Source organism: Dendrobates tinctorius, unplaced genomic scaffold, assembly GCF_039654945.1.
Source record: "Dendrobates tinctorius isolate UK_male_01 unplaced genomic scaffold, ASM3965494v1 ptg000019l, whole genome shotgun sequence".
Lineage (NCBI taxonomy): Eukaryota > Metazoa > Chordata > Amphibia > Anura > Dendrobatidae > Dendrobates > Dendrobates tinctorius.
In genome coordinates this window covers 47,456,974-47,474,422 of record NW_027361687.1, presented here as the reverse complement: position 1 = coordinate 47,474,422, position 17,449 = coordinate 47,456,974, and the positions used below count along the sequence as shown (strand labels likewise).

The 17,449-nt window shown below is 41.6% G+C and overlaps 1 protein-coding gene across 1 annotated transcript in view; it reads right to left on the bottom strand.

The window, feature by feature from the left end:
• The window catches only part of LOC141082911 (Fc receptor-like protein 5), a 114,125-nt gene that overhangs the window by 40,337 nt on the left and 56,339 nt on the right, over positions 1-17,449 (bottom strand). Inside the window, exons 6-8 of the mRNA XM_073566961.1 lie at positions 15,288-15,566; positions 14,113-14,373; positions 12,522-12,803 (exon numbers count right to left, since the gene is read on the bottom strand). Coding sequence (XP_073423062.1) covers positions 12,522-12,803; positions 14,113-14,373; positions 15,288-15,566 — 822 coding nt within the window. The remainder of the gene's footprint in view (positions 1-12,521; positions 12,804-14,112; positions 14,374-15,287; positions 15,567-17,449) is intronic.

Sequence of the window (17,449 nt, the reverse complement as noted above, 5' to 3'; positions counted from 1 at the left end):
CACACCACTATTCTGTAGATAGAATTTCTCATTGAATAAGAAGTAGTTGTGGGACAGCAAAAATTGTAACACCGCAACAATGTAGTTCTGTAGTTCCATACAATATGAACTATATTTGCATAGATGATAACGTACTGCTGACATTGCAATGTTATGGGGAATACGCGTGTATAGGGAAACTACGTCACATGTAAGCCATGTCCAATTAGTGTGCCAAGAAACATTGTGAAAAATATCTAAGACGTCTTTTGTATCTTTTACAAACCCTGGAATACGATGCACTAAAGGCTGGAGAACCGAATCCAACCACTGACCCAAACGTTCATTCATTGAACCTATGCCTGCCACTATTGGGCGCATGGGAGGGGGAAATACATTCTTATGAGTTTTAGGTAGTGCATGTAGAATTGGAATGACAGGATTGTCAATCAAAAGATATTCTGACTGTTTTTTAGTAAAAAAAACCATGGTTAACCTCATCATCAATGATTGATTTACATTTGCTGAGAAAAGGAATGGTAGGATCTCCTTGTAAGGGCAGTTTCACACGTCCAGATAATTCCGGTACCGGAAAAACCGGTACCGGAGCTATCCGTGTCCGTGTGTCCATGTGAATACGTAGGCCATCCGAGTGACATCCGTGTGCTATCCGTATGTCCGTGTGCTGTCCGTGTGTCCGTCTCCGTGTATTGGAAAAATTAGTTTCAATGTTAACCCTTTGACTTTTAAAAACGCACACGGATCGCACACGGACAGCATCCGTGTGTGGTACGTGTTTACACGGACGCATTGACTTGTATGGGTCCGTGTGATCCGTGCTGTTGCCCAAAAATGGACATGTCAGCGTGTTTTGCACGCTGACATCTGCACAGACACATTCATTAGAATGTGTCTACATGTGTCAGTGTCTCCGGTACGTGAAAAAACTGTCACTACACATACCGGAGCCACTGACGTGTGAAACTGCCCTAAAACAGTGTAAATAGTATCGTTAGAGATCATCTCGTTCACTGCTGTAAGATAATCACCTGAATTCATAATCACAACCGAGCCCCCTTTATCAGACATTTTAATTATGATATCAGGGTTAGATTTCAAATTTTTCAAAGCTTTTCTCTCAGCAGATGTAAGATTAAATTCAGGTAAATCATTGTCAGAATTGTTTGATAGTTTAATATCGTTTTCAACACATTCTTGAAACTTTTCCATCTCATTAGTTCTAGCCTGTACTGGATAGAACTGTGGGTTTTTTAACCTAAAAGGAAAATAAGCGGTTAATGAATCAAAAGACATGCTAGGAGTCTCCATATCAGATAGACTCAGCAAACAAGTTTGCTCCAAAAAATTCTTTCCCAAAAATTGGTTGTCCAAAGGAATCACATATGCATCCTGAGAGTCACTGTCTGAAAAAAAATGTCTCTAGATAGTGAGATCTCTTATAAATTTATTAATATCTTTCAACGTTGAAAAAACATCCAGATTTGAATTAGTTGGAACAAAATTCAGACCTCTGGATAACAATTTGACTTCAGATGGAGACAAAGAAAATGATGAAAGGTTGACAACATCTAATGATTCATTTTTTGAGAACTCCTCAATCGATTCTTTAGAAAGGCTGGAGTGTCTATTGTGTTTCCTGCCCCCCCTCCTTGTCCGTTTTTTGGAGCGGCATTAGGTCTGCGAGGTTTCCTATAGTAATTAGACTGAGACTTGTTCACTTTAGTGCGATTATCCTTGAGAAATCGCATGGTGGATCCACAGATGTGTCTGATGATTCCAAATCAGAAGAGGAAAACGTACTTGATTCTGACGAGAGGCATTTGAGAAAGTGCGAGTGCGTTTCTTTAAGATGGATTTAGGAGACTGTGTTGGTCTTTCCCACCTTCCCCATTTGTAAACTTGGTTATTTGAATAGTCAAATAAATCTCTGTTGAATTTTTTCTTTTTGAATTCCACTATAGAGTCCTCCAAAGAAAGCATTTTTGCTTTTAAATCCTTTTGGAAATTTTCATATGTGTCCGCAGACATAGTGGACTTCAAGGATAACAGATTTTTATTCAGATCTGCTTGTATTTGAATCAACTCCTGGCTCTCATATTTCACGATTAACTGCATTAATTGCAGCGAGCTGTTGGATAAAATAATATTCCAACCTTCAGTAAAGTCATCATTAACCCCTTCCTGACATGCGACGTACTATCCCGTCCACGGTACCCGGGCCCGTATGACCGTGGACGGGATAGTACGTCTACCGCGATCAGCGGCGCCCACGTGGTGAGCGCCGCTGATCGCGGCCGGGTGTCAGCTGATTATCACAGCTGACACCCGGCACTATGTGTCAGGGGCGGTCACGGACCGCCCCCGACACGTTAACCCCTTGCACACCGCGATCAAACATGATCGCGGTGTACCGGGAGTTAAAGGGAAGCATCGGCAGGGAGGGGGCTCCCTCCGTGCTTCCCTGAGCCCCCCACGGCAGCGCAATGTGCAGCGCTGCTGCGGGGGGCTCCTATCCTCCAGGCCCCCGAGTCCAAGATGGCGACGGGGGCCTTCGGGGACCTGAGGAAGCTGGCTTCCTCAGTGCCTGCAAAGCGCAGGCAAGAGGAAGTCTTCTTCAATGCCTGTGACAGATTGCTGATCTGTCACAGTGATCTGTGATGTGACAGATCAGCGATCTGTCACAGGACAGTGATGTCCCACCTGGGACTATGTAATAAAGTAAAAAAAAAATTTAAAAAAAATGTAAAAATAAATTTAAAAAAATCGCCAAATAAATTAGAAAAAAAAAAAAAATATTCCCTCAATAAATCCATTTTTTGGAAATAATAAAAAAAAACAATAAAAGTACACATATTAGGTATCGCCGCGTCTGTAATGACCCGCCCTATAAAACTGTCCCATTAGTTAACCCTTTTAGCGAACCCCTTAAAAAATAAAAATAAAAAACGAAGCAAAAAATAATGATTTATTATCATACTGCCAAACAAAAAGTGTAATAACGCGCGATCAAAAAGACGCATATAAATATCCATGGTACCACTGAAAACGTCATCTTGTCCCGCAAAAAACGAGCCGCCACACAGCATCATCAGCGAAAAAATAAAAAAGTTATAGCTCACAGAATAAAGCGATGCAAAAATAATTATTTTTTATATAAAATAGTTTTCATTGCATAAAACCGACAAAAACATAAAAAAACGACCTAAATGAGGTATCGCTGTAACCATACTGACCCGAAGAATAAAACCGCTTTATCAATTTTACCGCACGCGGAACGGTGTAAACGCACCCCCCCAAAAGAAATTCATGAAACGCTGGTTTTTGTTCATTCTGCGTCCCAAAAATAGGAATAAAAAGCGATCAAAAAATGTCACGTGCCCGAAAATGGTACCAATAAAAACGTCAACTCGTCCCACAAAAAATAAGACCTCACATGACTCAGTGGGTCAAAATACGGAAAAATTATAGCTCTCAAAATGTGGTGATGCAAAAACTATTTTACAATAAAAAGCGTCTTTTAGCGTGTGACAGCCGCCAAACATAAAAACCGCCATAAATAGTAAGTCAAACCCCCCGTTATCACCCCCTTAGTTAGGGAAAAATAATAAAACTAAAAAAAAAGTATTTATCTCCATTTACCCGTTAGGGTAAGGCTGTGTGCACACGCTGCGGATTAGGTGCGGATTCATCCGCGCGGATTTTGTAAAATCCGCAGGTGAAACCGCAGGTCAAAAGACCTGCGGTTTTACCTGCGGATTGCTCTGCGGTTTTGTCCTGTGGTTTTTCATCTCCTCAATAGAGGAGATGGCAAACCGCAGGAGAATCCGCAGAAAGAATTGACATGTCAATTCTTTCTGCGGATTGAAAACCGCAGATAATCCGCGCAGAAAATTCTGCACCGTCTGCACTGCAGTTTTTGATTCCCATAGGGAATCATGGTACTGTACACCGCAGCAGAAACTGCTGCGGGTCCGCAGCAGCCAAAACCGCTGCGGAACCGCAGCAAAATCCGCAGCGTGTGCACACAGCCTTAGGGTTAGGGCTAGGGTTAGGGCTAGGGCTAGGGTTAGGGCTAGGGTTAGGGCTAGGGTTAGGGTTAGGGCTAGGGTTAGGGCTAGGGTTAGGGTTAGAGCTAGGGTTAGGGCTCAGATTAGGGTTAGGGGTGTGTTGGGGTTAGGGTTGGAGTTATAATTGGGGGTTTCCACTGTTTGGGCACATCAGGGGCTCTCCAAATGCAACATGGCGTCTGATCTCAATTCCAGCCAATTCTGAGTTCAAAAAGTCAAATGGTGCTCCTTCCCTTCCAAGCTCTGCCATGCGCCCAAACAGTGTTTTACCCCCACATGTAGGGTATCAGCCTACTCAGGACAAATTGCAAAACAATTTTTGGGGTCCAATTTCTCCTGTTACCCTTAGGAAAATAAAAAATTGGGGGCAAAAATATCATTTTTGTGGAAAAAAATGATTTTTTTATTTTCACGTCCGAGTGTTATAAACTTCTGTGAAACACTTGGGGGTTCAAAGTGCTCACCACACATCTAGATAAGTTCCGTGGGGGGTCTAGTGTCCAAAATGGGGTCACTTGTGGGGAGTTTCAATAGTTTAGGTACATCAGGGGCTCTCCAAACGCACATGACACCCGCAGACCATTCCATCAAAGTCTGCATTCCAAAACATCACTGCTTCCCTTCCGAGCCCCGACGTGTGTCCATACAGTAGTTTTCTCCCACATATGGGGTGTCAGCGTACTCAGGCCAAATTGGACAACAACTTTTGGGGGTCCAATTTCTCCTGTTACCCTTGGGAAAATGAAAAAATTGGGGACTAATTGATCATGTTTCTGGAAAAAATACGATTTTTTTATTTTCATGCCCTGGCATTATAAACTTCAGTGAAGCCCTTGGGGGTTCAAAGTGCTCACCTCACATCTAGATAAGTTCCTTAGTGGGTCTAGTTTTCAAAATGGGGTCACTTGTGGGGGGTTTCCACTGTTTAGGTACATTAGGGGCTCTCCAAAGGCAACATGACACCCGCAGACCATTCCATCAAAGTCTGCATTCCAAAACGTCACTACTTCCCTTCCGAGCCCCGACGTGTGCCCATACAGTAGTTTTCTCCCACATATGGGGTATCAGCATACTCAGGACAAATTGGACAACAACTTTTGGGGTCCAATTTCTCCTGGTACCCTTGGGAAAATAAAAAAATGGTGACTAAAAGATCATGTTTGTGGAAAAAATACAAATTTTTTATTTTCACGCCCGGGCGTTATAAACTTCTGTGAAGCACTGGGGGGTTCAAAGTGCTCACCACACATCTAGATAAGTTCCGTTCCTTGGGGGGTCTAGTTTACAAAATGGTGTCATTTGTGGGGGGTTTCCACTGTTTAGGTACATTAGGGGCTCTCCAAAGGCAACATGACACCCGCAGACCATTCCATCAAAGTCTGCATTCCAAAACGTCACTACTTCCCTTCCGAGCCCCGACGTGTGCCCATACAGTAGTTTTCTCCCACATATGGGGTATCAGCATACTCAGGACAAATTGGACAACAACTTTTGGGGTCCAATTTCTCCTGGTACCCTTGGGAAAATAAAAAAATGGTGACTAAAAGATCATGTTTGTGGAAAAAATACGAATTATTTATTTTCACGCCCGGGCATTATAAACTTCTGTGAAGCACTGGGGGGGTCAAAGTGCTCACCACACATCTAGATAAGTTCCTTAGGGGGTCTAGTTTCCAAAATGGTGTCATTTGTGGGGGGTTTCCACTGTTTTGGTACATCAGGAGTTTTCCAAACGCGACATGGTGTCCGATCTCAATTCCAGCCAAAAACGTCAAATGGCGCTGCTTCCCTTCCGAGCTCTGCCATGCGCCCAAATAGTGGTTTACCCCCACATGTGGGGTATCATCGTACTCAGAACAAATTGCACAATAACTTTTACGGTCCTGATACCCTTGGAAAAATAAGAATTGAGGGTGAAAAGATCATTTTTGTGGAAAAAATATGATTTTTTAATTGTATGGCTTTATGTTATAAACTTCTGTGAAGCCCATGGCGGTTCAAAGTTCTCACCACACATCTAGATAAGTTCCTTAGGGGGTCTAGTTTCCAAAATGGTGTCATTTGTGGGGGATTTCCACTGTTTTGGTACATCAGGGGTTTTCCAAACGCGACATGGTGTCCGATCTCAATTCCAGCCAAAAACGTCAAATGGCGCTGCTTCCCATCCGAGCTCTGCCATGCGCCCAAATAGTGGTTTACCCCCACATGTGGGGTATCAGCGTACTCAGGACAAATTGCACAATAACTTTTAGGGTCCTGTTACCCTTGGAAAAATAAGAATTGAGGGTGAAAAGATCATTTTTGTGGAAAAAATATGATTTTTTAATTGTATGGCTTTATGTTATAAACTTCTGTGAAGCCCTTGGGGGTTCAAAGTTCTCACCACACATCTAGATAAGTTCCTTAGGGGGTCTAGTTTCCAAAATGGTGTCATTTGTGGGGGATTTCCACTGTTTTGGTACATCAGGGGTTTTCCAAACGCGACATGGTGTCCGATCTCAATTCCAGCCAAAAACGTCAAATGGCGCTGCTTCCCTTCCGAGCTCTGCCATGCGCCCAAATAGTGGTTTACCCCCACATGTGGGGTATCAGCGTACTCAGGACAAATTGCACAATAACTTTTAGGGTCCTGTTACCCTTGGAAAAATAAGAATTGAGGGTGAAAAGAACCTTTTTTTGGAAAAAATATGATTTTTTAATTGTATGGCTTTATGTTATAAACTTCTGTGAAGCCCATGGGGGTTCAAAGTTCTCACCACACATCTAGATAAGTTCCTTAGGGGGTCTAGTTTCCAAAATGGTGTCATTTGTGGGGGGTTTCCACTGTTTTGGTACATCAGGGGTTTTCCAAACGCGACATGGTGTCCGATCTCAATTCCAGCCAAAAACGTCAAATGGCACTGCTTCCCTTCCGAGCTCTGCCATGCGCCCAAATAGTGGTTTACCCCCACATGTGGGGTATCAGCGTACTCAGGACAAATTGCACAATAACTTTTAGGGTCCTGTTACCCTTGGGAAAATAAAAATTGGGGTGAAAAGATCATTTTTGTGGAAAAAATATGATTTTTTAATTGTACCGCTGTACGTTATAAACTTCTGTAAAGCCCTTGTGGGTTCAAAGTTCTCCCCACATATCTAGATAAGTTCCTTGGGGGGTCTAGTTTCCAAAATGGGGTCACTTGTAGGGGGTTTCCACTGTTTAGGTACATCAGGGACTCTCCAAACGTGACATGGCGTCCGATCTGAATTCCAGCCAATTTTGCATTGAAAAAGTCAAACGGCGCTCCTTCCATTCTGAGCTCTGCCATGCGCCGAAACAGTCGTTCCCCCCCACAATTCAGGTATCAGCGTACTCAGGACAAATTGCACAATTACTTTTGCAGTCCAATTTCTCCTGTTACCCTTGGTAAAATAAAAAAAATTGAACCTGAAGTATTTTTTTTGTGAAAAAAAGTTAGATGTTCATTTCTTTTTAAATATTAAAAAAAAATCCTGTGACGCACCTAATGGGTTAATAAACTTTTTGAATGTGGTTTTGAGCACCTTAAGGGGTTCAGTTTTTAGAATGGTGTCACTTTTGGGTATTTTCTATCATATAGACCCCTCAAAGTGGCTTCAAATGTGATGTGGTCCTAAAAATAAAATGGTGTTGTAAAAATGAGAAATCGCTGGTCAACTTTTAACCCTTATAACTTCCTAACAAAAAAAAATTTTGGTTCCAAAATTGTGCTGATGTAAAGTAATCATGTGGGAAATGTTACTTATCAAGTTTTTTGTGTGCCGTATCTCTGTGATTTAAGGGCATAAAAATTCAAAGTTGGAAAATTGCGAAATTTTCAAAATTTTTGCCAAATTTCCATTTTTTTCACAAATAAACGCAAGTTATTTGAATGAAATTTTACCACTAACATGAAGTACAATATGTCACGAGAAAACAATGTCAGAATCACCGGGATCAATGGAAGTGTTCCAGAGTTATGACCTCATAAAGGTACAGTGGTCAGAATTGTAAATATTGGCCCGGTCATGAACGTGCAAACCACCCTTGGGGGTGAAGGGGTTAAACACAGTGGTGGGTATTTTTTTGATCCTTAGACCACGAGGAATGATATTCTGCTGGATATAATTTTCCAGTGTTGTTTTATCCCACCATGTTCTAGTTTCATTTAGGCTGTGTGCCCACGATGCGATTTTTAAGCATTTTTGCCGCGATTTTTGGCGTGAAAACACTGCGAAAATGTTTAAAAATCATGTACAGAACTCACCCCATGCATTCCTATGGCATTCAGCACATGCTGTACTAATGCTGCGCTTTTTTCCGCGGTGGAATCACATTGCAGAAAAAGTCGCAGCATGCTCAATCTTTTGTGTGGAATCGCAAAGAATTGCCGCGATTCCGCACCCATAGGAATGCATGACAATCGCTTACTTCCCGCATGTGGCTATGCCCACCATGCGCGAAGTTAAGCGTCTCATGTGCGGTTGGTACCCACGGTGTGGAGGAGAGGAGACTGTCCTCCAGGCCCTGGGTACCATACCCCTGTAAAAAATAGAATAAAAAATAAAAAATCGGGGTATATTTACCTTCCGACGTCCCGCGCTGCCTTCCCGGCCTCAGCGTTCCCAGTAATGCCTTGTGGCAAGGTCCTGTGATGACGTAGTCTCACGTGACTCTAGCGGTCTAGTGAGATCGCTATAGCAACGCGAGACCAACGTCATCACAGGTCTCGCAAGGCATTGCTGGGAACGGGAGCGTCGCTGAGACAGCGCGGGACGTCGGAAGGTAAATATACCCCGATTTTTTATTTTTTTATCATTTTTCACATTCTATCTTTTACTATTGATGCCGCATAGGCGGCCTCAATAGTAAAAAGTTGGTCACACTCGTCAAACACTATGTTTGATGAGTGTGACCAACCTGTCAATCACTTTCCAAGCGATGCTTCAAATCGCTTGGAAAATGCTTGAATATCGCACGCGAAAATCGCGGCAAAATCGCGAACATAATCGCGGTGAAATCGAGTGGAAAAAAACGCGCGATTTCTGGGAAGGAGTCCGGTTTCCAGTGTCCGGAAAAAAACGCTACGTGGGCACATAGCCATAGTGATGTTTTTTCTACTTCATGCATGAGGTTCAATATATTTGGTGGAGTATCTATCGATTTTTTTAACAGATTGAAACACCTGCACCGCACGTTCTCTTCTATTGGGATCAATCAAAGAGTCCATAATTCCAACATTGGCATTGGTATGGAACTACAGAACTACATTGTTGCGGTGTTACAATTTTTGCTGTCCCACAACTACTTCTTATTCAATGAGAAATTCTATCTACAGAATAGTGGTGTGTCGATGGGGCCAAGTTCTCCCCTTCGGTCGCTGACTTGGTGATGGCATGGTGGGAGGAGCTGTTTATTTTTAATGTAAATAATCCTTTCTTGGAAAACATTGAATGGTATATGAGATACATAGATGACCTGCTCATCATATGGAAGGGTGACGTCTGCCTCATTCCTCTTTTTATTGATTATATTAATGTTAATCAATTTAATTTGAAACTCACACATAGTTTTGAGAGGTCTACAATTTGTTTTTTAGATCTTCGTTTAATTGGGATACCGCAACAGTGCATTTCCTCCTCCACCTATCGCAAAGAGGTTGCTGGCAATACAATCTTGCATGCACATTCCTTCCACACAATTAAGGTGATTCCTGTGGGTGACTTAATTAGAGCAAACAGAAATTGCAGTGAAACTTCGTCTTTTGACAGGGAATTTTTTTCTATAAAAAATCGTTTAAATAAACGTGGCTCTCCAAACTGGACAATAAATAGAGCAGCTAATATCGTAAATAACAAAACAAGGGAAACATTACTCAAACCGAAAAGTCATCATAAAAATAGAACTCAACAAAGAGATAGTCCCACACTGGTTCTTACCTTCAGTCCATACTTCAAAGAAATCAGTAAAATAATTAATAATAATTTACATTTACCCCGTAATGACGATGTTATGGATAAGTTATTAAAAAAAGGGATGAGGATTGTCTCTAGAAGAGCCTCAACTTTGGGGAATTTTTTATCTCCTAGTTTATGCAGTACAAATAAAAATAAAAATAAAAATTAGTCTCCCTGTAAAGCGTGCACCTTTTCATTCAAACCCTGTCTTGTTTTGATTCCTCAAACAACAAAGAATATAAAATAAAAAATTTTTTGAACTATAATTCAAACTTTCTTGTTTATATTGTGGAATTACACATTGTAACTTAAAATATGTGGGTTCGACCATTCATAGATTAAAGGATAGGATTCGGGAGCACCTGCATGACATTGTTCAGCCTACAACCCGCAATATATCCAATGTATCGAGGCATTTTGTGTCTGTTCACAACAGGGATCTTTCATCCATTAAAATTTATGCTATAGAACAAATTAAAAAAAGAACCAGAGGTGGAAATAGAGAAAAATTACTAAGAGACAGATACAGGAAAGATGTATATGCGACTCTTCAGATTTTGTATTAGTCTAGCCTGATGAAGAGTCCTGAGTAGTCTGGAAAGCTTGCAATGTATTACCATCTTTTCAGTTATCCATTAAAAGGTATCAACTACTGAGGACTCTCAATCCTGAATATTTTTCTAAGAGACAGACAGGCATTTTGGATTTACCTTCTTGATACATGAACACCTATGGGTATGAATTTGAGGAAAGAGTTTATGCTTTATTACTAATCATATTCATATAAAGTTTTTTTGTTTTATTGTTGATGTGATATATTAATTTAATGTCATGTATACTTCACTTATATTTGTGTTTTTGTCCTTTTTGGATATATTCCTGTTGTTTTGTTTTTTTTTCTCTCTGTGTCTATTTTAAATAATTAATTATGTGCACCTGTGCACTTTCTTGATATTCTGCTGTGTTAGCTCTTTGGGGTTATTCTGAGTCTAAGAGCATATACCGCTCGAAATGCGTACAGAACCTCCTGGGCACTCTCTGTGCGGCTATCCCATGTCAGGGTAAAAACCGCAATGATGACTATAGCAGCCATGCTTGTATTTTAATGAAATAAATAAAGTAAATTCTGGATTTTACTCCTTGAGCTGGACTTTCCTTTTTCTATGACGTATTCCAAGACATCTAAGTGGAGACGTGTCCTTGCTCGGACCTTGCTGCAGCATCAATGAGGGGTGAGCTGAACTAAATACTTTTTTCTCCAATGTGTATTAACCCCTTATTACCTGATTTGCCATCGCTACGTGGCAGTGGGAAGAGAGAGTCTAAGTGCCGGAATTGGTGCATCTTAGTGATGCGCCATTTCTGGAGCGGCTGTGGTCTGGTGTTTGTAGCCAGGGGGTCCAATGTCCATGGACCCTATCTAGGCTATGAATATCAGCCCGCAGCTGTCTGCAAAGTCTTTCTGGCTAAGAAATATAGGGGGACCCCACGTCATTTTTTGGGGGGTCCCCCTATTTTAATAGCCAGATAGCTAGATAGATATATCTATAGATACATAGATATATCTATCTATAAATATATCTATGTATCTATTTTTAGATATATCTATGTATCTTTAGCTATATCTATCTATCTATAGATCAATCTATCTCTAGATCTATTTATCTATCTATCCCATATCTATCTATCTATCTATCTAATGGAGTGTTGGTTGGACAAATGTAAAAGAGGAGGTTGGACCAGAAGTTACATCACAAATCTTTTTTTTTGTTAAATAATATATCTTTATTTAGCTTACAAAAACCCGCATACAAATCCGTATAAAAAAAAACGCATCAAAAACGCATGTAAAAACGCATCAAAAGTGCAGGTGACCTGCCAGTGTCCTCAGGTGCAGATTTGGTGCATATTTTACCTGCTTCAAATCCTGAGCAAATCCTGATGCAATCCTGAACGTGAAAACATACCCTTAGGCTATGTGCACACGTAGATTTTGGTCCTGCGGATTTTTCCGCTCGGATTTATAAAAATCTGCAGGTAAAATCTCAGGTCAAAAGACCTGCGGATTAACCTGCGGTTTAGCCCTGCGGTTTCACACCTCTACAATGGAGAAGTTGTGAAACCACACAAAGAATTGACATGCTGCTTATCTGAACCCGCGAAAAAATCCGCAGCATGGGCACGTGTTTTTCTGTTTACCATTGAAAGCAATGGTACTGTACAACGCACCTAAATATGCTGCGGACCCGCAGAGCCTGAAACGCTGCGGACCCGCAGCAGAATCCGCACCGTGTGCACATAGCCTTAGACTTCATCATATCCTGAACCTAGTGCAATGTCTAGGCTACAATTATAATCAGAAGCCACGACTCATAAATAAATTAAACCTTACACAACAAAAAGTTTTATTGGTATTTTCTAGATAAATTTTATGTAATAAATCATAAGGACTTTTCTGTAGCTTAGAATACTTACACAAGAAGTAACTCCTACACTTACCCATAACTAGCAAATTGACTTCCTCACTGTGTAGATGTTCACTATGGACATCATTGTATGAAGCACAGTAGTAGAGTCCACCCATGGTCAGTGACTTAATGGTCAGTTGTAGTTCTGCTGCCTCCTTTTGGTGAATGGTAATATTTCCTAATAATGTCTCATCATGATAGAACAGGTATTGTATTGGGAGGGAACCTTTGGAGGATTCGCATTGAAGAACAGCCTTATCTCCCACGACCACCTTGTTTGGTGAGACCATCAGGTTGGGTTTTTTAACAGCAACTGTGAACAATAAAAATGTTGGGTACCGGATTTACTTAACCGTTTTCCAAAATGTTCAAATTTTGTTTTAAATGTATACAGAATTTTCTTGTGCTGCTGTATAAAGAGAGGAATAGATTTTCAAAATTTCTGCAAAAATGTTATCTAAATTTGATAAGGTATCTGGAATCTATGTCATATTAATGTTCTACCACAACGTTCCAGTTCTGAACTTTATCACCCCTGCCTTTCCCAAAAGTGAGATAACTCCTGTTTCAAACCTTTGGTTAACTCATTTGTAAATTTATGGTTGACATCTTGAGCAACTTCCTTTTTTTACTTGTATAAATTGCTAGTGCTACATCCCCATGTAACACTGTTTCGATATGAGACTTGATTACCTCCTTATATGGCGACCTTATATCGATAAGATCCATAATCTTGGAAATAAATATATCCATAGTGTTGAATCCATAGATTTTCTTAGCAAACATCTCAATTTTTCCATTATGCTGGTCTTACACTCAAGTGTTCCTACTATACCTTCATGACACTCAACGCCAATCTCAATAGCTTGGTCATTTGCTTGATTGCCAAGTTTCTGGGTGGAGGTTGTTCTGTAATCCAATATGACAAAACAAATTTCTTTGCCACTTTCATTCCTTTCCAATAAAAAAAGTATCACGAGTCATTTTTTTTAAGTTACGTCCTCAACTTCCAACCAGAAATACTTCATGTTATCACAAAAACCGTTACGTAAAGTGGCATTACATTTATGACGTTGGTTCCAATTAATATTTGCAGATACTAAATTTACATACAGTACTTTAATGTTTTTCTATTCTTACATAATAAATATCTGTTTTTGTGTTGCTGTATTCCAAGAGTCATAACTTTAAATTTTCGACTTAGATGAAGGCTCAATTTTTGCAGGGCAATGTATTCTCTGATCATTGTTTATTCAATTTTTTGGGTGTCAAAATTAAAAAAATAGAAACTCTAAAGCCGTTTTCTTCTTCTTTACAGTTTTCACCATTTGGTATAATTGGCAATAGGGCTGCAGGGTTTCAAATTCGTCAGATCGCTCAAATTTGGCAGTGAGATTTTGAAATAGTTTAGGGAAACCTAAAGCTTGTTTGTCTTTTTTTCAACTCCTTGTAATTTGCCTCATAGATCAGTTGATACTTTAGAGGTATTATTAATTAATTCAAAACTTGGGTATTAGCTATACAAGAAAGACTCGTGAGCTGGGGCTAATACTCAGCTCATGTGTGAAAGCTCATCAAGAGGCTGAACATTGACTTATATAATGGAGATAATCAATACTCACTTTGTACTACCATCATTTGTTCAGAGCTGTTTTTCAAAATATTTCTATATGTAAGTGAACATTGGTAACTTGCAGTGTCCTCTTCCGTGGCGTGATTAATCGTATAGTTGCTGAATGTTTCATGTTGTACCATTTGTGAGTTTCTGTAGAATGTGTATGATGCAGTAGGAAGCCATTTTGAAGACAGACACTTTATCGTCACGATGTCTCCTTCTTGAACTTGTTCGGGACGGATCTGTAGCGTTGGCTTCTTGAATAACTCTAGAAAATATATTAAGACAGTGAAACATTGTGATGTCATTGGAAAACTACAATAAAAAGGTCAAAAACTGGTCTTAAAGCAAAGGCAATGAGACTACGTAGGCATTTGTACCAAGTCTTGGGGCTTAAGGCTTGAAAACCTCATGATCTCTTAGACGCGTACAGTATTTATTATACCTGAAGAGTAGGATTTGAAAAATAGATTGGAGTAATTAATTGTATTTTATTATCCAAAATCGTCGTTATAGTGGTTGGTTAAGGGTCCAGATCACTCCATACATATTAAAGTAACGTTCGCCAACTACCCAATATGGACAAGTTCAGCTGACAGTCTAATGACCGACAGGTGATGTTGAGGGAAATAAGGATCCAGCATGTCCGATTCTAGACTGCCGATCCTTTTGGGCGCTAAGACATAAGAAATGTCTGGCAGCGCCTCTCTCATGGAGTAGACATGAGCGCTCGAAACAGTGAGAAATCCTGTATATGGGAGAGAAGGATAGCTGCCAGATAAAACGTCTGACTGCCCTACCTAAAGCGTATGGGGGATTTAAGCTCCCAACACTGAAATAGATCAGAGGAAATCCCCTCTTAAGGACCAGGAGTTACAATGAAGAACTAATCAGGGGTAAATTTCTGGACAGTCCTAATGAGGACTGGGCATATTACCATCTCTGCCATGGGCACCAACAATCAAGGAAACTGTACAATAAAGATTGTGCAATTACCTTATGGCAATTATGTAGAGCCATCATTTATATCAAAGTCTTCACACACAAATATCAAGCCGTATTCAAGCAGATTTGGTGACAATAAGCAAATTGCACTAAAACAATCCCATTTTGTCCCTTTTTTAATAGTTTTGAAAAGTGTAGAAAAAATGGAAATGGCTTAAATAAGGTCTCCATTAAAACCTGTGATATTGAGGTACGACACATCACTCATCTTCATCACGGTGTATGACGGAGTCCACACCAGGCAAGTATAATTCCCCGAATCCTCCAGCTGAGCGGACCGGACGGTGTATGTATCAGATAATTCTGCTTCCTCCACTTTCTGACCATTTCTGTAGAAGGTAAAGTGCAGCTCTGTGTCCTCCTGGAGAGGATTACGTCTGGTATCACACATCATGGTTATCACATCGCCTTCTTCTATGGAGGGGGACACTTTTATATTTGGACTTGTAAAGAGATCTAAAACAAATAATCAAATTTTTTTTATCACTGTGCACCAGTAGCTAATCACCAGGACTGGTCTCATCACCAGGACACCTTCTGCTCATACCATTCCCCTCTTATGATTTACTAGATTAAGGCCCGATGCTATCGCATCGGGAGGATAGTGATGTAGCGTTGACCATGTGTTGTGCGGCACTGTGAGCAGCACACCTTGAGAAGGAGATGTGGTGAACAGCCATCCCGCCTATCTCTTTAGTGGCAAAATTGGCCCTTTAATTGCCCAGCAGTAGTTATGAAGTGGTAGAGGCAAATTGGCCCTGTAATTGCCCAGCAGTAGTTATGAAGTGGTAGAGGCAAATTGGCCCTGTAATTAGACACCGCCAGTGAACAGGCAGAGGAGCAAGGCAACATGTCCGCACAGCAAGTCGGTGTGAGGTAAATGATGAAATTCCGCAGGATCCAAGATGGCGTTGGCAAAATCTCGCGAGATTACGCCGACGCCATCTTGAGTATCGCAGGATTTCACCGATCCAAGATGGCGTCGCCGCAAGAACATGTCACCGGCGTGGACAACATCTGGATCCAGGATGGCGCCGGCGGAAGAAGATGTCGGGGATCGTGCCGATGCCGACGGCGATCGTGGAGCAGCGGCGATGATGGCGTGAGTATGAGAGATGGAGTGAGAGAAAGGGTCGTATGTGGAGTGAAAGGGGGGGACGTGAGTGGAGATGGTGAAAGGTGAGAGGAGTGTGTGTTGAGGAGGTGTGTATTGAGGAGGAGTGTGTGTTGAGGGTTAACATGGCAAGAGGTGTGTGGTGATGGCTGGCATGGTGAGGAAGGTGTGTGTTAGGAAGGTATATGGTGTCGGGGAGTGTGCGGGGGCAGAAGAGGCACAGTGCTACCGCCAAAGGCAGTTTCTGTCTGGATGTGATGTCACCAAGTTACAACCGGACAGAAGCTGCGTTACAACCGGACGGAACCTGCTTAGAACATTTATTATTAGAGATGGCCACACAGTATGCAGTGATAACATCAAACAGTACATTTACTGCCATGCCTAAATAATAGCGCCATACACTAATAAAGTAAAGACTGCAACACATGTTCCAAAATACCGTGCTCCAGTAATAGAGTCACAAAATGTATATATAACTAGTGATGAGCGAGCAGTAAACTGCCTAGCTGCTTGGTGCTCGAATCAAGCAAGTTGGAGTCTCGGGTGCTGGACTCAAGTACGGAGAATAATGTAAGTCAATGGAGAAGTCGAGCATTTTCCGGGAGACCTGTACTAAATAGCCGGTAGGAGAAAAAGAGACAGAGATGCTCTGGGTCCTGAATCTGAGCCCTGCGCAGCACTGAGGCCCTTGGAGTGCAGGGACTCCTCTGTTAGCAGGACTCTTAAAGGGAATCTGTCACCCCTTTTTTTCGACTATTTGCTGCCGGCACCGACATCAGGGCTTATCTACAGCATTCTGTAATGCTGTAGATAAGCCCCCCCATGTAACCTGAAAGATTAGAAAAAGGAGTTAGATTATACCCACCCACCGATGGGTGCCACGCTCTGGTCCGGCACCTCCCATCTTCATACAATGCCGTCCTCTTCTTTTCTTCGTGTCGTGGCTCCTGCGCAGGCGCACTGCTCTGCCCTGTTGAGGGCAGAGCAGAGTCATGCAGTGCTCAGGTGCCGGGAGAGGTCAGAGAGGTCCGGCACCTGTGCACTGCAGTATTCTGCTCTGCCCTCAACAGGGCAGAGCAGTGCGCCTGCATCGGAGCCATGACAGGAAGGAAAGAAGAGGATGGCATCGTATGAAGCTGGGAGGTACCAGACCGGACCGTGACACCCATCGGACCGGACCGCCCCCCAGGTGAGTATAATCTATCTCCTTTTTCTTATCTTT